Here is a 23,133-nt window from a genome sequence, read left to right on the forward strand (position 1 = left end):
TAACAGCTTCAACTGACCCTTTGCAGGCTTTTTGGAGTCATGTGTCCATCCTAGACTGGAGCAGCCCCTGCTCTGGTCAGTCAGGGAACAGAAAACTGCTTATCCAGTGGCCAGTATATCTGCCTTCTACTACTCTGCTGTACTCCTGCGACTGCGGGGCCTATTTCCGATCCTCCGTCCGTTCACGCCTCCAGGCAGAGTTCCTCTGGGCGGCGTCCACCGACTCCCTTGACGCCTTTGAGGAGCGGTGGGCGCTGTCTGGGGTTCTCTGCTCGGTGTCCCCATCCGGTTCCCTTCTTTTGACCCTTTGACCGCACTCCCGTCCCTGTTTTTCATTAGTTGTCCCCCGTAATTTTTTGGCCTCCAGGTCCTGTGGATCTCTCCCTTAGGCTGGGGGGGATCCTTTAGCGGTGGGCGAGCTTTGCCCGCCCACTTCCTGGATCCCAATAGGACTACTCTGCTGTACCCAACTGGTCTTGGTCTATCACAATAGGCTTACAGTCATCATAAAACAAGAAAATATTCCAGCCAAGTAAAAGATCCAAAGGCTTTAAAAATTGTGATAGCAACAGATGAAGGCTAAATATAGGCAATCAAAACACTTCTGTATATTTTTAGTTTACAAAAAAAACTTCAATGACAACTCTCAGATAGTATACAGTTAACTCCTAGAAGCTTCTCTATAGATATATAATTACTGTTTATAGGGTGAGCTAGCAGTCACCCTTATACTTAGGTTGTCTAACACTTTTCATTATAAATGATTCCTTGTGATCTTTTTATGAGAAGCTACAATACTACCTTTGTTTGCAGCATGCCTTTGAAATTCAGCAGAAGAAAAGCTCTGGGGTCAAGAATGTGTCTTTTGCTTGTCCCATTAAATTTTTCAGGCTGTTATGGTTCAAGGGTAAGCTGTGCTTTAAACGTCTTTTAGTTCCTCTCAAATGCACCTCTCAGGTGACTGGCCTGGCTTCCTACAACTCACTCAGCGTAGAACCGCACAGACTTGTGACACCTGATGGGTGCACTCAAGAAGGACTGAATAGGTCTAAAGTATATCTTGTAACCATGACAGTGTGATTTGCAGTAAGTGACAGCAGCAAAGACAAGTATTGCCAAAAGTAAAGCAAGAGGGAAAGTGGTTTATGTTCTTTTGGGGAAGAGAGACGGAAAGGACAGGTAAAGAAAATGAGTTGTATACAACTCCCTAAAAAGTGATTAAAGGAGATTTGCAAAGAAAGTGGAATAGACCCAAAAAAGCTTAAAAATTCAGAACTGGTTGAGCTGCTGTTTGCTGACAATCAGAGAAGGAATGGTATCCCAGCACAGGGTAAGGACTCAAGAGGACCCACCAAATCACCACAAAAGGGACCACAGGATGATGGACACAGAGGCCAGTGAGACCCAGCAGGTCTGGAGGAATTTGAGGAGGCCAGGTTCCCAGGGGCAGGTGTAGACCACAACTGGAGAGTTCGCAGCAGGTGGAGCAGCAATCGGACCCTATTCAGGCTGGTTTCCTCAAGTCAAGAGTTGGAGTGGCAAAAACTGCAGCTGGAAATGGAGAAACTTCAGTTTGAAAGAGAGATGCTTGCTGATTGGGACAGGTGAACACAAGAATGAGGTTGAGAAATTGAGGAACAAAACGCCTAATGACCCAGTAAACTAAACACCAATTCTGCTGGGTGCACAGATGCTAGATTGTTGCCCCCATTTAAGGTGTCAGAGGATATTGATGCCTACCCCATTACCTTTGAGAAGGGTTGTGATTTGAATCAGGTGTCCTATCCCCCCCACCCCCTGCAAAGCAGCTCAATGTTCTGACCCCTTACTAGGGCAAAAGCCAGGGAGACATACAGCCAAATGCACTGAGCAGATCTGGGGAATAAGAAAGCTCTGCTCCTTAAATTGACGTCTGGGGCTTGCATAAAAAGATTTGGGGGGTGGGGTGCAAAAGCACAAAGATGCAGTGAATATGGAGGTGGCAAACCAGATGGGGGAAAAGATCCGGGGATCACTAACCTAGATATTTTGTATGAACTCATTGGTTCAGAAAAATTGTATGAGGTGTGTCCCCATGTCTGAGAATGTGGATAAAAGATCAGAAGCCCAAGATCTGTGTATCACAGGCAGATGAGCTTGTTGATAGTGAGGCTGATTCTGAGAAAAAGCCGAAGGCCTAAGCTGAGACTCAGACGAAGGGACATAAGGGTGCTCACCAGGGAAGGGAAATGAGAAGCTCCAAGCTGCCCCTGAGGAAAGATATCAGGGATCTGAGAGGCTATACCTGCCAAGGGCCAGGACAGACCTGGGTAAACTGCCCAGTGGCCAATTGTCTGGAAATTGATGCTGTGCAACAGCAGATTAACTTTCTGGCAGCCTAACCAGAGGGAGGCTGGGACACCTCCCCACTGGTGCAGCAGGCTAACCGTGTGATGGCAGACACAGAGGGGCATATAATGTACATGTGAATGAATTCACACTCCCTCCCTCTAGGGATATATGTCTTCTTGTACCCTCAGCCAGAGCCCCAAAGGAAATGGGAGGTGCAAAACAATGGAGAAACTATTAATAGAGGAATACCCCCCGCCTGAGTCCAGTTACTCTCCCAAGCGTATTCTTCTAGACCAAAACCTAGGATCAAAGGGTATACTGAAACCTTGAAGATGCTTGCCTTGGCAGGAAGGGTTGAGTGAGTTGTCAGCATGCTGACAGGGGAGCACAGAAAGAAAGAGACAGCGTGCCAGCCCAGAGATGGAGGTGAGGGAAACTTACAAATTCTTGCTAGGAAAGATTCAGGTGCAGATGAGACGAAATATGCATATGAGACTCTGTTTTAACCTTTTACTCTGTGTGCTATATAGAACTTTGAATGAATGAATAAATTCTGCTTTGTTTTCAAGAAGCTGCTTCTGAATCACTTTAATCAGCCCACTGGTACCCAGAGGAAAAGGGCTGACAGGGGTCAAACCTAGTTGGGCCTGTTTGATTATCAACTGGAAACAGGGGGCTGCAGCCCAAAGATCCAGTTTAAGAGTGGTAGAACTACATGCCTCACCAAGAGTGAGGGGCAGGATACCTGAGGGGTGCACTCGAGAGGCACAGAAAGGGGTCAAAAGTACAGCTTACCCATGATAGAGGCATTACAAAATCACCATTCCTCATCCTTCATTCAGTGCCCAAGGAATGAATCAGGATTGTGTAGCTAGTGAGGCTGTGATCTGTACGGCCCCCTGACTCATTTGCTCTATAAGTTAGAAGGTGGGTAAAGAATAAGATAGAGAACTGTAAGAAGAGAAAGGCAGGTTCTCAAGATACCCAGGACTGTTAGTCTGTATCTGCAAAAAGAAAAGGAGTACTTGTGGCACCTTAGAGACTAACAAATTTATTTGAGCATAAGCTTTTGTGAGCTACAGCTCACTTCATCGGATGCATGCAGTGGAAAATAAAGTGGGGAGATTTTATATACACAGAGAACATGAAACAATGGGTGTTACCATACACACTGTAACCAGAGTGATCACTTAAGGTGAGCTATTACCAGCAGGAGAGCAGGATGTGGGGGGGAAACCTTTTGTAGTGATAATCAAGGTGGGCCATTTCCAGCAGTTGACAAGAACGTTGGAGGAACAGTAGGAGGGGAAATAAACAAGGGGAAAGAGTTTTACTTTGTGTAATGATACATCCACTCCCAGTCTTTATTCAAGCCTAAATTAATTGTATCCAGTTTGCAAATTAATTCCAGTTCAGCAGTCTCTCGTTGGAGTCTGTTTTTGAAGTTTTTTTGTTGAAGAATTGCCACTTTTAGGTCTGTAATTGAGTGACCAAAGAGATTGAAGTGTTCTCCAACTGGTTTTTGAATGTTATAATTCTTGACGTCTGATTTGTGTCCATTTATTCTTTTACGTAGAGACTGTCCAGTTTGGCCAATGTACATGGCAGAGGGGCATTGCTGGCACATGATGGCATTGCCTGTTTACTTCCTAGGTGTAGAACAACAGGATGTCTTCTTTGTTCCCCAAATATAGTCCAGCAAATCTTTGAAGTGTATTTCAAAATAATGTTCTCTTCCCCCTCTCTGTTTCCCTAACTGTTAGTTCTTTTCTGCAATTCTTATAATCCTTCATCTGCATCAGTTTAGAAGGGTGATGGGAGACCTATTATGTTAACTTACAACACTTAATTTACATCTCGACAGACAGAGACATGTGAATAAACATTCCTTGTCGGACAGAAAGTCTGTTTGTCAACTCTGCCTTGATACAGACTTTAAACACATTTTCAGTTTATATACACATAACTCCTTACATAGTACTCATACATACATTTCTAACTATTTTAAATGACCAGCGTGACCCTGGCTTTCATTTAAGACCTTACATGGCATTCTTTGGTGAACCAAAATGTACATACCAGAATCAGGACTTTCATGTAACCCAGTTGGCATTAAAGGGTTCTTGGCTCTCAGCAGTCTTCCTATATCATGTGCACAAAGACACTTAAACCTAAACTTTGGGTGATAGGATTACACAGTTAGTGGCTCATTAGTTGCATATCCAGAGAGAGCGACACTGGGCCTGATTTTTAGAAGTGGTTAGGATTTACAACTGTAACTGAAGTCAATGGGAGCTGTGGAAGTTCAGTTCCTATGGTAGTCAGGCACTGTGATCTGGAGAAATGAGCACGGGTTTGAGAGTCAGGAGGTCTAGGGTTTTAATTATGCCTCTGCCACTGACCCCTTACCTCATCTTTACTCAGGCTAAAACCCCACTGAAGTTAATAGGAGTTTTGCCCAAGTGAAGACAGGAAGAATTTTTTAGTAAAAATATTTAACGGTGAGGGAGAAATGGGTCGAATTCTGTTCTTATTTAAATTAAACACATCTTGTAATTCTTTTGTGCATATTTTAGGAAACTTGACAACTTTTCCTTCAAGACGGTAGAGAAACTGGAACAAAGAGAAAAAAAATCTCCAAGTTAGCTAATACATATTTCCTCCTCCCACCTCTTCACACCTTTTTAAGTGTTAAAAAAAATGTTGCTCCTGAAATGACAAAAAAAATGAAGATTTTTTTCCCCTCTTCTCAAGCTAGACAGCCCCTCTCACCAGGACTAGTTGCTCATTTCATGTCTGGAGATATCAAATCCAAATAGTTCTCTACCTCTGAGAGCTTTGGTCCTGTTTCCCCACAATAAAAAAAGGTCTGTAAAAGAGTAGACCATATAGGGACTGTGTCATAACTATTACATCTTCAGCCCTCATATAGTATATTTGCTCTTGCAGTTCACCATGGTAAGCTAACTAGAAACAGAAAATAAGCCTAAGGGATCACCTGAATCCTTCCTTTTAATAAATAAATGCAAAGAGTCCTTTAAAATTTTGTCTTCATATTTTCATAGTTCATTGGATTCATCTACCAGGTTAGTAGGAGGGAATGAAAACATCTAGTGATCTTTACTGGAGGGTCTAGCAAAAGAAAAATCAAACGGCCTGATCCTGAGGGGATCTGACCTATTGCAACTCCTATTAACTTCAATGCTCAGATAGAGCAGTCTCTAAATGTGTTAGATAGTATTTCAGAATGATTTCCACAAAAGAACAAAGCAATCACTGCACAGATGAAACCCTTTTAGTCTGTATCCAGCTCTAAAACAATTCAATATTCTCTACATCTAGCTTGTTGTCAAGGAGACTTGTGGTAATCATAGTAATTCTCTTTTCAAAGCTAAACTATCATTTATATTGTTCAGAAAGAGTGCATTGTAATTAAAAACCATTTTCCCCATAGAGTGCATTAGATGTTATAAAGAGTATACTTGACCTCCTTTTTTAAGATGAGTGCATGCCCCAAAGAACTGCAGCACAGGCTTTTGAAGTACAAGATCTGTATTTAATCAGAATGATTGAACTTGTGTTATTAGAAGTCTTATGTACTCTACAGCAGCTAATGATATCATAATTACAAGAAAAATCTAGACTTTATGTAAAGTCTATAGGTATTTACATTTAAATATTTTAAATGCTGTAAATACATCGATAAAAATCAGACATTCAAAAATAATTTTTGTTTTTTTGTGGCATCTATCACCATAATATCAGAGGACCTATTAGATCAACTAGCCTATTCCCCCAGCCATTATAAGATTATTCTCTGAAATATATTCTCTAGTCTTGTACAGTTCAGTTTGAAATGATCTAAACAGTGGGACATCCACCATTTCTCCAGGAGGTTATTCCAGTTTAAACAGCTAGAACCATTAGAAACATTTCCCCCAAAAAGTCAGCATACATTTTTCTGATCTTTATTTTATACCATTAGTCCTAGTTATAGCTTTATACTTCCATAAACAATTCTTCTCCTCTTCAACTATTTGTACACCGTTATGATTGACACACACCTCCTGCTTAGTTCTCCAGACTGGCTATACATAATTAGGCCCTTTAATCTTTCTTCAAAGATCAATACCTCCAGCCTCTTTGTAATTTTAGCTTCCTCCATCCACCCAGGAATGAATTCTAATTTATCAGTTTCTTGCTGGTATGGAGGTGTCTAGAACTGAATGCAGTATTCTCCTGAATGTGTGTTCTTACTAGTCTCTGCCATCCAACATCCTATTGGCTTATTTTACTGACGCACATAACTTACTGTTTGCTGTCATCAGCTGGAGAACAATTTAAAGTATTACAAGCAATGGAGGTCAAGATCCAGAGACAATACGTTAAAGGTCTGACCCTATATTCCATCTTCATCCCAAATGCCCACTGAAGTCAGTGGGAATTTGCAGTGTACTAGGAATACAGGATTACAAGGAAAAAATACATTGATAAATCTGAATGCCATTTGCAGTGTCAAGAAATCCATTGCTTGTAATACTTTAAATTGTTCTGCAGCTGATGACAGCAAACAGTAAGTTATGTGCAATACAAGTTAAAAGCTTCAGAGTGACCGAAGCAGGAGAAAGTGTCATTGCTGGATGAGTAACAATAGCATTCAGACACACAGAGCACCACTTAATTTTGCCAATTCATTAAGATTTTGGTAAAAGCCTGTATAAAACCAGAAAGTTCAAAAGAGCTTTAAATCCTGATAAGAAATTTGCTTCTTTCTTTGACTGATAAGGAATGGCAAGAATCACTGGCTCAAGTAGGAATTCAATCCAGTGAACTGCTGAAACCCATCAGCTCCCACTGAAGTGGTTTTCCTTCAACTCAATGAAGCAACTGAGGATTGAACAGGATTGGGCCATTAATGCCATACGTATTTCAACAGACCTTTTTGAATTACAGTTTAAATAGCTTTACGGAATCTTTATCCCACCAAATATATTCAGTCTATATTACATTTAATGCTAATAGCATGATCTCTTCTCAGAAATATGCTCATAATAGACTATTATATTCATGTGCTTTGGGATGGGCCTAAAGCACAGCCAAAATGTTACATGTTATATTGTCCAATATATATACTCAACTTGATAATATTAAACACAACTCCACTTATATGGGCCTGATTCTCTGCTCATTTACTCTGGTACTTTACTAAAGTAAACTGAATTATACCAGTGTAAAACTGTTGTAAGATCAGAATCAGGCCCTATGTCAAATCTAACTAGGCAGATAGTCTCAAACTACAGAGTAAAAGAATAATTTTGGCTGTTTTGACTGAAGATGGAAAGATTATTCTTTCCCTCCTTGCTCTTTCATCTTGCCTTGATTTATTACAGCAGTTTCAGTTATGAAAAATAGACGAGGACATCTGAAGATAATTTAACAACTCTTATGAAATATGGACAAAATTTATGCATGTATTGCCTAAAAGGCTTTTAAAGTTAGAAGGGAGTTTGAAGATCTAACCCCTGAGTACTCCATTCCATGCATGATTTGTGCACACAGTTTCATGTGTATATTACCTTAGAATCTGCATATACATATTATTTTGTTTGCAAATAGCTGAGTTTTTCTTGACTTTATTGCCTTTCAGTCATTGTCTGTTAATTGTTTACGGTTCATGTCATAAAACCATGGATGTTAATAAAACACGTTAAAGATGGTATTGGGGAATATTAAATAAGTATAACTCCTGGTGCAATAACAGGGCAAGCAATGACAAGGCAACTTTGTGTAGTTATTCTGGGCTTTGTATACATACTGGAACTAAAATTTAGGGTAACCCAAGAAAGAATATGGCAGAAAATAAAAACTTTAAAAATTATCAATTAGGTCCTTTTTTTCCCTTCTCCTCCCATAAAAATTTACCCTATTTTTGATGTCTCAAATTTTTCTTTTTATAAATTACAGTGTTGACAAAGATATATTGACATTTCGGCTACAGACAGACCTCCATGATAGGTCATCATGAGCTACTCCACGCCAAAAATCTCAACATTGCAGATTGACTATTGTATAATTTCAGTCATGACAGAAGCAGATTTTAAGACAATTCAGGTAACCAACAATGAGAAAAAAACTTGGAAAGTAAAAAAAGATACTAAAGCTGCTGTAATCTCTGTCAACATGTGAGAGCCTGTAAGCGTGCAGTAAATAATGCAGAGTGTCCTATAAAATGCCTGGCAACTTTAAAATCCCTGCTAAAGCTTAATCAGATATAGCAGAATTAACCCTCACTGAATTCTACTTGGTTTGTTGGCATCCTGTTGGGATTGTCAGGTACTGCAATTGCTTAGATCAACTACTTTCTGTCTCAGCATTCAAATCCATATCATTTCAGTCATGAAGTGTTCTTGGAACTGTGCTGAGATTTTCAAGTACATGGAGACAAATTTGCTTTTCTTTAGCCACGGATTTATTCTCATGGCTTTGGATGTCTTCAGAACCCCTTACTGGAATTATGTTCTTGTGAATCGTTTCAGCCTACCCATTACTCTCCCTTAAAGTTAGCACACTTAGATAACTACCCACTACCAGACAGTGAAAAAAGTTATATATCCTAGGTGTGACATCAAAATACTTCTACTAAATTCTTCTTGGCACACTAACAAATGCATTACAATACTATATACAAACTCCCTAACAACCTTTCAGTTTAAAAGTCAGTACATTAGACAGGGATATTTGTCATCTTGCTCTCTTTTAGCTATTCTGGTGAACAGTGTGAGACTCAACATAGAACCCTAAACTCTGAAATACTTTGCAAAAGGAGATCAGAATGAGCAAAATTTAAGAGTGCAAGGAAAAGTGCAAGACCCATCTTTTCACAATGGCTTTAGCGATGATAGTGTAAAGGAGATGCAGCACTCCTCATGGAAGAAAAAGCACACAAAAAAAAAACCCCGAATCCATTAAGTACAGTGTGTAAACTGATGAAATGGCTCTGTAGAAACAAAATACAGATAACACTCAACCAGGGTTTTCCCCTAGGGTTAAGTTACCCAGACCTCTAATCAAATTAAAAGAGAGGGGAAAAAACAAAACAAAACAAAAAAATCAGACAACCAAAGACCTTCAGCCTTCTGTCCAATGCAGTCCTTTGACCCTGGGTTCTGCCTCCACCAAAACCAGAGGCTGATCTAGGTGTAGAGAACAAAGTCCTTTCTCGAATTTTGTGTGAGTTTCTATAGTTGTTGCCTAGATACTAGAGTGACTGACATCTTACAAATGTTTTTATAAACAGACAGATAACATGCTAGATAATCAGAGCAATGAAGTATATGCATTAGCACCAAAAGTGAACTATCATGCCTATGAAATCACCAGGAAGATATCTGTCATAACTTAACAGTCACTACAAAAAATATGACTAGTTACAATGAATAATAAGAAAATGAAGTGAAAACATCTTTATTAAGACTGACTGACTCACCTTTCGTGTCATAAGCCCACCACCTAATAATGAGCTATCCCATAACTTTCTTGTTGTTTTTACAAGTACAGATATGGATTACACAAAATCCAGGTATAGCAGTTTCTGAACAGGTCTTATTGATTTGTCTACTCTGCAAAATGTCTCCAATGTGCAAGTCTATACACTCACCTAGTAAGAACTGTTTTAAGTAAAATGGATCTTTAAATATTTGTACTGACAGCATAGATAAGAAATACCCTCTATTTATTCTTTGGACTATTCCTTTCTAAATCTGAGTCTAAAATTATTTGATTGTGTCACTTTAATTGTACTGCTCCTTTGATCAGTTTCCTCAACTGGCTCTATTATTTTGGTTTTTCTTTGCCTATATGCTTTGCCCCACAAAATGGTACAAACCTCCTTTGCAAACTCCATCTCACTGTTAATCAGCCTTTCCAAAACCTACCTATAAAAACTCCTCTCCCCGCTCATCATTAATCCCTACTTCCACCTTCTCCTGCATATTCCAACGCTATGCAGAAAGGTCTAATCAGGGCAGTCTTTGATTCAAAGACAATCAGACACCTCATTAAAGCGACTAGGTGTGCCAAGCACACACTGATTCTTGGTGTCACACACTTGCTTTCAGCACACTGATGGGTATGTCTTCACTGCAGAATTAACTTGGGTGACAGGTGCCCTGGTGTGAGCAGCCACACTGTAAAAGCTATACCCAAGTTTTCTGTGTCCTCACTGTTGCTGCACCAGGACTTCTGGGGACATATTGATGGTTGTTTGTGCTGTGTTAAGCTGAGGGGCTATAGGATTCTTTTCTAGTGAATTGTGGGGACCTTGTCTGTCCCTCTGGGCTCACAGGAGAAATTGTTGGAAGGCACAGGAGGATTATCAGCGGAAAAGTGATTTAGCGGACACCCTGAATGCAAAATGGGCAGGTTACCAGTCTGAATTAAAGCTTCACTTGGGCTTTAGCCAATAACTAAATAATAATAAGGTGAGCCAGCCAGCGCTGGTTCAAAGCACCACTAAACCCAGGTGAGAGGTTTTTGCATGTGTGGACAAGAGAGGTAGTAGAGGCAACCCAAAAGTAAGAGCCCAAGTAACTCTCCAGTGGAGATATACCCTATCTGTTCCTGTCCCCTGCCTGAAATGTATATTTTATGGTGTGGAGAAAATGAATAAGAGAGTTTTTACTCCTTCACATAACACAAGAACCAGGAGTCATCCAATGGAATTAATAGGCAGCAAGTTTAAAAGAAACAGAAGGAAATATTTCTTCACATAATATACAGTCAACCTGTGAACCTCATTGCCATGGGACGTTGTGAAGGCCAAAACTATAACGGGGTTCAAAGAAGAACTAGATAAGTTCATGGAGGACAGGTCCAACAATGGCTATTAGCCAAGACGGTCAGGGATGTAACCCCATGCTCTGGGTGTCCCTAGCCTCTCACTGCTGGAAGCTGGGAGTGGATGACAGGGGATGGATCACTCAACGAGTGCCTGTTCTGTTCATTCCATCTGAAGCACCTGGCATTGGCCACTGTCGGAAGACAGGATACAGGGCTAGATAGATCATTGGTCTTATCCAGTATGGCCATTCTTATTTTTTATCTGAGAAAATCCTTAATCTAAAGTACTAGTCCTGAAGTCCACAGAATTCAGCATTCTCAATACTAACCACAGGTTAGTTCAGACATTTACCCTCTATTTGTCCAATTACTCTGCAACCTCAAATAGGTTTTACTATACTCAATGTCCTTGATGCCAGGTCCCCTACTAGACCTAATCCAGACAAAAGAGATGTACTCTATCCATCCATTGCCTTTAACTATCATCTACAGCAAACCCACACGAGTCCTTTGACCAAGGTCCTCTATGTTTACATTTCTACGCAGAGTTTCATTTTGAGTCCTCCATTTCATAAACTCCTTTTGCCACAGCATCAAACCAACTCACTATTGTGTAAAGGTAACTCTAACCATATTGAGTAAGTCATAGCAAATCTTCCCACCTTATTCTTTTGAGGATTGTGAAGACACAAAAGATGTTTGAGTACTGAAGCTAAATTCAGTGAATAATCTTGGCAAACAATTTTTGGAGTCTATGGGCCCATAATCATAATATTTCACAGGATATGAACTGGATTAGCCATCCCTGACAAATGGAAGATGTGGACTGATAAAACACTCCTCCTGTCACACATCCAGTCTCCTAGAAACTGAGCTGCCTTGTTCCAGTCATTGAACCAGACTGTGAACTCAAGTTTGAGAATTTCCTCAAAGAGAAAGTTTGCTTCTTTCCTACCTCGTAGGACTGAGACCCCCCACAGCTTAGACTTATTAGACCCCTAGACTTAACATTGTGAAAACATTTGTGCAGAGGAAGGGCTGAATTTTGAATTTCTGACTATGGCGTCTGAATTTTCACTAAAGCTCTCTGAAGGGCTAGGGCTCACAATGGAAGCCTGAGACATTTTACACTGGGACTAAGTTTGACTCCACACCATACTATGTGAGGCAATCAAGGCTGCAGAACTACTAACAGAACCCCAATGACTAGAACCCAGTCAGAAAATGGAAAAAAAAATGTGAACATCAAACCTGTCATTATACATAAAGCTGGGGCCTAGCTCTAAAAAGGTGAGGGGAGGAAAGGTTCTCCTGAAACAAAAGTTGCTTGTTGGGAATCAGGGTTCTGAATCATGAACATTAACATTTAATGCAGCAGCACCAAGATTTCTCTCAGGACTCTACACGGGTATTTAAAATACAAGTTAGAAATAAGAAGCAACGATTTTTCAGTCACCTATTGGAAGAGACGTATTTTTTTTTAAATTATTGGCACGTCAATGCTAATTACTAACTTTTTCTATAGGCTTATCGTTTTAGAAGAAAAGCAGATCTTGTGATACCACACATATAAAGCACATACATCAATTTTACTGTATTAGAAGAAAGGTGCAGCAACGCCCCCTTGTGTTGTAAAGAGAACTGATCATGAACTAATGATAATTCTTTATATTTTTCTTGGTCTTAAATCATCTATTAACAGTGCTCTGAGCCCAAGATTAATTCATTCTTAAAAACAACAAACATGAATAGTCTCCCCATTCTCTTTTTCAAACAACGTTATAAGTTGTTATAAATGTATCATAATGGACAATCTAAAAATGCTCAGAAAGGGGAAATCAACACCTTCACAGTTAACAGGCTCAATCCATCTGAAATCAGAAACCTGGTTTCTAGTAATTTTGTCCAGTTGTTAATCAACTGCAATTCTTGAGCAAAAATCCCTTGAACACCCAATTCCATTTTGTATTGCTCCTGTACCACCACGCCTCAGTTTGGAGAGTAACTCCATGTTCAGAATGGTAATTGGGCTTTGAGGAAAGATGTTGGGTAACCACAGTGAGCATGCTTAAAAAGTGCTCTAAATATGATTATCAGAGATGAACCCAAATTGAAACTCCAGTTGTGAACAACTCTGAACTTTATGAAGTTTAAACCCAGATTCACACTTTGAGAAAGTTCAGATCCAAATGTGAACTCTGCAGCTGGAACTCAAAATCTACAATGTGCCGACTCGAAACCCTGGATCCAAAACACACCTGAACTCTGAAAAAGTTATGATCCGGAGATCAGCTTCTGCAGAAAAGGACCTATGCGGGCTGCGAGAAGCAGCACAGGCCAAGGGACGTGATGGCCACCCTTCCCACAGCCCCCATTGGCCTAGAGCAGTGAACCGTGGCCAGTGGGAGCCGCAATCGGCCGAACCTGCAGACGCAGCAGGTAAACAAACCGGTCCAGCCCGCCAGGGGCTTTCCCTGAACAAGCGGCAGAGCAGCTTTGAGAACCACTGGACTAGATGACCTCATGAGGTCCCTTCCAACCTTAATATTTATGATTCCATCTCTAAGTTTAATGCAGGGTATTTTCTTCCTCATCTAACAGCTGTGACCCTGTGCACTACGTTGCAACACCTCTCTGGTTTGGCCCATCCACCCGTCTGCAGATGGATGCAGAGGGGCGGATGGGCCAAATCTGAGTGACATTGCGACCCCCTGTTACAGGCTGCATCGCCCGGAGCAGGGAGCTGGGCAGGCTCATTCTCCAACTGCTGCCCCTCAAACTCACCTTACAGCACCCCCACTATACTCATGTGCATGCTGATGTAGCATGAACGATGTTATTTGGTGACCTTTCTCTGCAACTTATCATTTCATCTCTGCACCTCTGCTGTGAAATCTACTAAAAATTTCCATGCCAAAATTGCAGCCTTAACCATGAGCTTGACCATTTTGCTTGTATTTTGTACCCATTCTGCCATTCTTCATTTTTCTTTCTTGTCTTTTTTAGATTACAAGCTCTTTAGGGCAGTGATTGTGTTTTTTATATTTCTATAGAACTTAGAACACTCTGCTAGGTGACAAATTATTAAACATAATTAGTAACACCACCTGTAACTGCAAGGGTTGTTCCTTACTAGTTAAAACTTACTTAAAATCTTGAAAACAAAAGGCCGCATTGCACTGTTCCAGAAAATGTGTTGCTCTGAATTTTAATAAGAAAACACACAACAATGTTAAAAGTGATTATATTCAAAGGCATACGCTAATGCAGTATGTTAGTGAACTCAGTTAAGACAACAAAACTTATATGAGAAGAATGTGACAGACAGGCACCATTATTTCGCTCCAGGTACTTATCACTCTGGTTGTCGTAGCACTAGTAATCTTTTTTTGGCCCACTCTTATTTCAACTGAATGGGTGAAATTCAGCCCTGACATAAGGTGCAACATCCCATTGACTTCTATGTGAGTTCCACCTACTAATGGCAGAGCCTGAGTTTGATCCAGTATGTTTTATGCATCTTACTCTGACCCTACATTGAAAAGGCTTCAAGTACTAGACAACATAGAATGTATATGCCATGAAATCAAATTATATTTCCTCTTTCCTAGAGTAATAAATTGTACAGATGAAAGGAGGTAGGATAAAGGAGATATGAGGTGCTACAGCAGACTGCATTAAGAACCATGGGAAGTTATGCCTGTGGTTTCATTGCCTTTCAAATAAATTTGTAAAGCACACAGTGCTGGGATTTATTCTTTTATATTTCTACCGAGTAAATCATTGGTTTATCAACATAAGATTTATCAAAACCTATAAGATATTTACATTTTCAGTGTTGCCTTTGAGGATCTTCCACAAGACCCAGAGACTTTGCATTTGACAACAAAATATTTAATGTGTATATCGTGTGGTGGTTGGAAAATTAACAACCTTCATCCTTTGGCTGAGACCAAGTATAGAGAGTTTGACAAACATTTTTGAGAAAGTACAAGCATGTGAAAAGAGGGCTTTATAATGGAAGTGGAGATGCAATAATGGGTAGATGAATCATTGATAGTTCAATTTGTAAGGTACAGCAGAGAAACATCCCCTGCAGCTCCATGTGAAGGCTTAGATTCTATAATCCTCCTTGACTCACACTTTTGCAAACCTGAAAGCTATAACATACACTCCAGAGTAGGCCAACAGTTTTCATCAGACAACATCAACATTTCTAACCCATCTATGTTTTAAGTTAGATTTTAAAAATTAGTAACACTATGTGAATATCACAGGGTATATGGTACTCCACCAGACTGGAACTCAGTGGGTAAATGAGCAATATAAAAAACAAAAAAAGGAAAACAGAAGGTAAACAGAGGTCACAAATAAATCTGAATGCAAGAAACTCAGCTGGCTCCTTAGACCCAAAACTAACTCAAAAACTAATCAATTTCATGACTGACTCAGACTCCCCACACATCTCTAGTATGTCTATCTAGCTCATTATGGACACTTCCAACGGTCAGCCTTCCTTTCCTGAATACTATTAGGGAGCAGCTATGAGACTTGACATCATAATCCTCCTTCATGTGCAGCTTTGACAGCTATCCTGGGATATTCTCATACATTGTTCCTCCACCTTACCAAGGAGTTAGAGCACATCCTTTAAATCTCAAGCCTGGTTCTAGCTAAGTAGAGACACCTACTTAGTTTGGTATCTACCTCCCAACAGAGATTTTGTTAGTTACACAAGTAATAAAGCATTAATTTATAACTGGCATACCTATTTCCAGAGTGATACCCCCCACACACAACTTCCCATCACATGACTAGATTCTAAATCACATCATACTGAGCATATGGGAAGAAATAGAAACTTGCATTATAAAGTAGGTTAAAAAAATAGACAGGAGGCTATAAAGATAAGAGGCTTTGACTAAGGGTGACTTTAATTTTATGTTCCATTGACAAGTTCACTAATGTTGGATTTCAAAGTCTCTTAAGATACCTCAAAAACAGAAAGATCCTACTGCTTCCATGAATAACTTCTGTAGGTCATTTCTAACGCACATCAGACAATTTTGCACTTCCATATTTATAAGCATTTTTAACTAATCCTCTAAATTTTAACCAAAGGAAAATTTTTATATTTGTTCAGACCACAGAGTGTAATATAAGTTAGTAATTTCATCAGTTAACTTCTTACAGCTTTCACCACTACAAAGTCAAAATTCCACACTGTTGTACTGCAGTTATTTCCTAATCTACCTGCGATACCATAACGTGGTACTGGTTGGTAAATGTTGACTTTAGTATTTTAACCACTATATCCCTCCCTCTCCCATTTATAGAGTAACATCTTCAGGGCTTGTTAAAAAAAAAAAAAGACAGAATTTTAAGAATCTGAAACAATTTACCTGTCCTGGTAAGTGGTGATGGCAATACTTGGTGGAGTCAGCAAAGGCAAAGTTGTTGGTCTAGAAAGGATGTCTCTGTCAGGTGTCTTAGCTCTTTCACTTTGTCTGTGGGACAATGGTGGTAACTGCAAATTACATGAGCAACACCTTCTTCCTCTCCAGAGATCTATGCCGAGCATATTACTAGATGTACTATAAGACTTACTCAGGCCACATTCTAAGTAATCTTTAGCAATCTGAAAAAGAAAGAAAAGTCATTGAAGAAGTTATGCAAATACATTTTTTTCACAAAGAAAGAATATCAGCAATTAATTTACTGTCATAAATGTTTAGTATTTGGGGAGTTGAACTACTCACAAAATAAATCTTTATTCTTAGCTTCTGGAGAAATTTTACTACTGCCATATTATAAAGTTTTGTGACCATTTGCAACTTCACAGCTGTGAATTTCATAATATTTACAAATTGGAATCAATCCTCCAGTTCCACAGGCTGAAGCTGAGCAGGAATGATCCTCAGCTGAATAGTCCACATCACATGGCAAACTTTCAAAATTTAAACTTTTCCTCTGAATAGTACATTCAGCATTCATGCAAAATACCACTCCTTTCTCACACGCCACAAATTCATGAATTGCCTCCCTTTTCTGTGAATCATCACAGCTCATCAGGTTTTGCCCTATTCATACCAACTGGTGAAGATAGAGACCACAGAGTTCGTGCTATGATATAGTCTGAATCATCCAAGATCTACTACTTGGGACAAATTCCCAGCTGAGGTACCTTAAGTGAACAGCCCTAAAGAGAAAGTGTCTGATCAGGCAAGTAGTATTGTTCTCAACTTTTACTGGTTTTATTCCAAAACATCACCAAGTCCTGGAAGCTAGATCCCATTCCTCCCACAGCCGAGCCAGAAGTACTTCTGTATTAGAGATCAGCCTGAATCTTACAGTTCAGATCTGGCTCAAAATCTGGAACACCTCAAAAGTTCCAGGGCATCCTGATCTGAGGTTTTGATTCAATATATCATAAATGGAACCAACTGCAAAACATGGAAAATATGTTCAAATTTTGAACCTTTCCAATGTTTAGGAGTATTTAGAGCTATGACTTTGGTTCACATCCATCTCTACTTCTTATAAACTTTGAGGAAAACAAGTCAGATGATGCTATTCCCCTGTGTGCAGAAACTGATGGTACTTGGCCTGCAAGAGGCTCCCTTTTCATCATGCCAGTAAGTTCCACTAAGATTTTTCAATTACCCGTTCAGAAGGCAAAGACATGCACTATAAACAAAGTCTGGGTAGCTAATTGTTCTGTGAAATCTTCACATCTAAAGTGAAAGGCAATCACATAATCACACCGGTCCAAAAATGTGAATTGTTTTAATGAAGGAATTGCTTTACCGAAGGCATATCGATAGTATCTGCCACCATACACAAAACCCCATCTCAAAGTTTCCAGACATCTCTTCCAGAATCTAATTTTCTGCATGATCAGTTTCTTAAGATTCTATAAAGCAGTGCACGTGACCAATGCTCATGGTAACTGTAGCCTGCCAGGCACTCTAGGTTATACTAATCACAGAGTGCTCTTAACATGCCTTTCTTGACTGTTCAATTCTTGCTCTCAGAAGGTTGTTATTGGGCAATTGCTCTTCCTCCCGGAGTGTACTTTCATGTTGGGTCCATCTTCTCTCTCCTCTTATTTAACATCTAGATAGGGCCGCTGAGACTTAGTGAGGAGACATTGTCTGTGGTGTTTTCAGGATGCTCTATGCCTTCATTTTATCAAACATCCAGCGGAGTCAATTGTCTTAAGCAGTGTCTGGTTCAGATGGGGGTAAGCATGAGAGAAAACAGGGTGATTCTCAAACTGCATAAGGCTGGAGCAATGTTGAGGCAACCTAGAAATATGGCATTGGTTATACCGGCACCTTCATCTGAAGGTGCAGACCTGCCTTTTGTTACTCAAAATAACAATATAGTTGAATTTCCAGCTACCATTAGAAAAATCAGAGTAGCCATAGCCATGACAGCTTCTCCCACCCCTGATCTGCAACAACCCGGGATATTTTGACAATTTGTTTCAGATGTCGACCTCAATACCCTCACTCTTACAGATTAGAGGACTGCAATGTGCTTTACAGAGTGCTACACCAAGAGATGAAATTGGTGCACAATTTGACAGTCCGTTTGTTAAGTGCTATATCTGTCAAAACCAAGGCAAGGAAGGTTATGTCTAGTGACTGGAGCAGCCGTGGTCATGCCCAGTGGTCGGAACCAAGGGTTGGAGCTGGAACCAGGAGTCAAAAGCAGGGCTAGAAGAAGACAACAGTAGGGCTGGGAGCTAGGCTGGACCCAGAACAAGGCTGGAGCAGGACCAGAGACAAGACTAGAGCAAGAGCGGGGCTGGAGCAGGCTGAGGCCAGTGGAATCTGTCACCACTATCAGGCAGAGCAGAGTTCCAAGCCATGAAGTGACACTGAGCAGAATAAGCAGAGGTTTCTCCTGTGAAGCTTATATATCTGCTCTGAGAGTCACCAGACCAGCCCCAGGCTTGTGGATTGGCTGAAGCACAATGCAGGAATAACTCAACCCCACATGAGGCTTATTCAGGCTGTAGTCGAAGAATGACTCATCACCTCATAATATCTACCATGAACATATTGGTCCCAGGATGCAACAGATCCCATCCTGGCTAATTCCTTTAGGAGCACTGATGATGGTTGCCAGTGCACTATTTCTGAAGGACAATACAACACATTTTAAATCGAGTAGACTCCAAGAGGGTTAACTATCTATTTAAAAGTTTTGAACTTGTATCACTTGTTTTAGAAAGTGATACTCCCATATCCTACTCACCCAGTTATGCACCCTTCAAAACTTGCACTCAAAGTTAGTGGTGCTTCAAAATTCAATATATTATTCCTAAGAGATAGCTTCATAATGCTGGCAGCTCTTAGACTGCAAGTTTGACAGTATGTGAAAGAAAGAGATGGGCCTTTTATAAGATGCCAAAGAAACAAGTGTTGGTACAGTTATACATAGGGCCCTACCAAATTCACAATCCATTTTGGTCATTTTCATGGTCATAGGATTTTAAAAATCATAAATTTCATGATTTCAGCTATTTAAATCTGAAAATTCACAGTGGTGTAATTTTAGGGGTCCTAACACAAAACGAAGTTGTAGGGGCGTCACAAGGTTTCAGTACTGCTACCCTTACTTCTGCACTGCTGCTGATGGCAGCGGTGCCTTTGGAGCTGGGCAGCTGGAGAGCGGCGGTGGCTGGCCAGGAGCCCAGCTCTGAAGGCAGAGCCGCCACCAGCAGCAGCACAGAAATAAGGATGGCCTGGTATGGTATTGCCACTCTTACTTCTGCGCTGTTGCTGGCAGTGGTTCTGCCTTCAGATCTGGGCTCCCGGCCAATTACAGCCAGTCTCCAGCCACCCAGCTCTGAAGGCAGTGCAGAAGTAAGGGTGGCAATACTGTGACCCGACACCCCCCCCCAACCTTTTTTCTCTCTCTCACACACACTCACACCCCACTCCCTTTTGGGTCAGGACCCCTAAATTGAGAAACACTGGTCTCGCCCATGAAATCTGTATAGTATAGGGTAAAAGCACACAAAAGATTTCACCGGGGTGGGGGGGGGGGTTCACGGTCCATGACCCATTTTTCATGGAATTTGGTAAGGCCCTAGATACACACCACTCTCTCCCCTAACAGTATAAATTTAAAAAACAAAACCAAGAACAATTCACTGATCTTATCACAGACAAAGAGTCTCACAGATGGGTGACCACAAGACAACCCTACAAGAGGCTGCCTGGAAGCTTTTTATGGAATTGGAGTTGTTAATGCCCTAACTGACCTCTGATGGCATGTGAAGGATTCAGATTTTGTTTCAGAATTATCTTGCTAACACAGAGAAAAGGTGCAGCTAAAATAGGGTAGAACCAACCGTTACACTGAATAGAAATGTTACAGCAAGAATGTAAATTAGTTATGTATGCAATGCAGGCAATATGTGGTTATATCTGAGCAATCCAGGCACCATCACCCCAGCACTTCTTGACTATACTGATAAATTAGGAGCCATTTCAGAAAACAAAGTCAAATGCAAGATAAAAATGAAATGACCAATCTCAGCCAATGCCACTTGCTGCTTGTTTCAGATCATATTTTAAAAACTAGAAGTTTAAACCTATTCATGTTGTCAAACACCTGGGTCAGATTCTTGGGTCATCTTTACCTTGAGTAGTACTTTACTCCACAAGTAGTCCATCTGAACTCAATGGGACTCCTAACAGATTAAGGAATGGCATTCGCATGGATAAAGATAGGAGAATTTAAAATATTATTTCTGTTAATTTCTTTGTAGGATAGGATTAAAATACATCTGCAACTTGTATTTGACTATGAAGTTCGGCTTAGATAGATTGGATCAAATGTTCGTCCCTCTGCGGAGAAAGTTAATATAAGAAAGATTAACTTCTTAGGGTTGTTTTATTGATACAGCCTTGCCTTTTGACATTTGTCAATTGTACTTTGGACAAATAAAAGTAACAGGCATGTAGGTCCTGGAGCCTGAAACTCTCACTCACATGAATAATACTGAGCCTTGATATAAAGTTGGGGAATTTAGACCACATAAATTAATAGTTTAGTTGAGAAAATTCTAAAAATTTAAAAAAAACCCTGCAGAAATATCATACCTTTCTCCCCGTCAAAGACAGATTTAAATTCCCCAACTTTACATCAAGCCTCAGTTAATTTATCCTGCAAAAGTCACTGAAACAGATAGATTCTTCCTTCTACAAACCACAAAGGTTCATTGTTGGGTGTACATTTAAGATGGAATTCCCATTTTATAAAATGCATTTAGCTCAATACAATAGAGCAAAATGGCCAAGATTTCATTTTTAAATGGGCAGCTAAAGTTAGATTTCTACATTCATCTTTTTATAACTGCCTAGTTTTATACAGTTTTGCATATGATAATTTAAGTAAGAGATTTGCAAATACCTATAGCTCAGGGGTAGCCAACCTGTGGCTCTGGAGCCACATGCAGCTCTTCAGAAGTTAATACGCAGCTCCTTGTATAGGCACCGACTCCGGGGCTGGAGCTACAGGCGCCAACTTTCCAATGTGTCAGGGGGGGTGCTCACTGCTCAACCCCTGGCTCTGCCGCAGGCCCGGCCCCAACTCCATCCCTTCCCGCCCCCAAGTCTGCAGTGCCTTCGCTCCTCCCACTCCCTCCCCCCCGAGCCTCCGGCATGCCACAAAACAGCTGATTGGGCGGTGCAGGGAGGGAGGGGGAGGCGCTGATCGGCCGGGCTGCCAGCCGCTGGGAGCAGGGGGGGTGGGGGGGGTGTCGGAGCAGACAGGGGGCTGCTGACGTATTACTGTGGCTCTTTGGCAATGTACATTGGTAAATTCTGGCTCCTTCTCAGGCTCAGGTTGGCCACCCCTGCTATAGCTGGATGAAAATTTTGATGGAAACTGGGCAGGCAGGTGGTCTCCTGGAATCCATGGCTCCTGAGGGTCCCCAGTTTTCTGGCAACCAGACACGCTCCCCTGCTTGCTTCCCAGCAGCGCACCAAGCTGGCAGACTGGGCTCTCCTGGTCCTCACCTGGTGGGCTGCCAGGCTCACCAGACTGGTCTGCTCCTCACTCGACTGGCTTACCAAGCTACCCTGGTGGTCCACTCTCTAGCTGGCCACTCTCCCCAAGCTACTCGGTGGCTTCGTGCCTGGCTGACTCCCTGGACAGCTAGCTCCTGGCTGCCCAACTCCCCAGCTACCTGCTTCTCCAGACTCCTGCAGAGCCAATGAGCCCATTCAAGAGCCAGCAAACACAAGAACTCTGTTTTGATTCTTCCAAAATGGAAATTTTCTGGAAATCCCTTCCTGTGAAAATATTTTGTGTTTTTGATTTTTTGCCCCCACAAGGGATTTAAAAAGTTTCAAAAAATGTGATTTTTTTGTGAGAAGAGAATTCCATTTTCTGGTCAGTTCTCTACAGAACCATAAACTTCAGCTTAAAAAGAGATGTGTGGATTTAGTGCTGGTGAAAGGTGAGACAGATGTAAGACCTGGTAAGCATAAGGAGTTCAAATGACTATACTGAAATGTACCAGTGAGACATGGACTTTTGGGACAGTAAGTTAAGTGGGTTTGCTGGGGAATCTCCCAACAGACAAACAACAGGTAAGGTAAACATTTATCCCAATCACTGACGTGTTGATCCACAAACATTTTCAACATCATTTCAAGGATTCCATTAAATCTCTCAACCAGCCTGTTACTCTGGGCTGGTAGGGAGATGACCAGAAGTGTTGAACCTCACATTTCTCCCATAGCCCTTTATGTAGGGCAGACAAAGTTTGACTCTGATCAGTCCAAACCTCATGGGGAAAACCCACCCAGTTAAATATTTTTAGCAAAGTGTCAGCCACCTTGTCTGCCTCAGAGCTACTGCTCTGGATAGCAGGACACAACCTATTACTACTAGAATATACTTTTTCCTTCTCCAGGTAACTTTGCTAAGGGGCCACAC

At 40.9% G+C, this 23,133-nt stretch overlaps 1 protein-coding gene across 1 annotated transcript in view; it reads right to left on the reverse strand.

The window, feature by feature from the left end:
• Window positions 1-23,133, reverse strand: part of PDE4B (phosphodiesterase 4B) — a 396,360-nt gene that overhangs the window by 314,341 nt on the left and 58,886 nt on the right. The window contains exon 3 of the mRNA XM_037906917.2: window positions 16,572-16,807. Within this exon, the coding sequence (XP_037762845.1) occupies window positions 16,572-16,807 (236 nt within the window). The remainder of the gene's footprint in view (window positions 1-16,571; window positions 16,808-23,133) is intronic.

Source organism: Chelonia mydas, chromosome 8 (genome assembly GCF_015237465.2).
Source record: "Chelonia mydas isolate rCheMyd1 chromosome 8, rCheMyd1.pri.v2, whole genome shotgun sequence".
Taxonomy (NCBI): Eukaryota; Metazoa; Chordata; order Testudines; family Cheloniidae; genus Chelonia; species Chelonia mydas.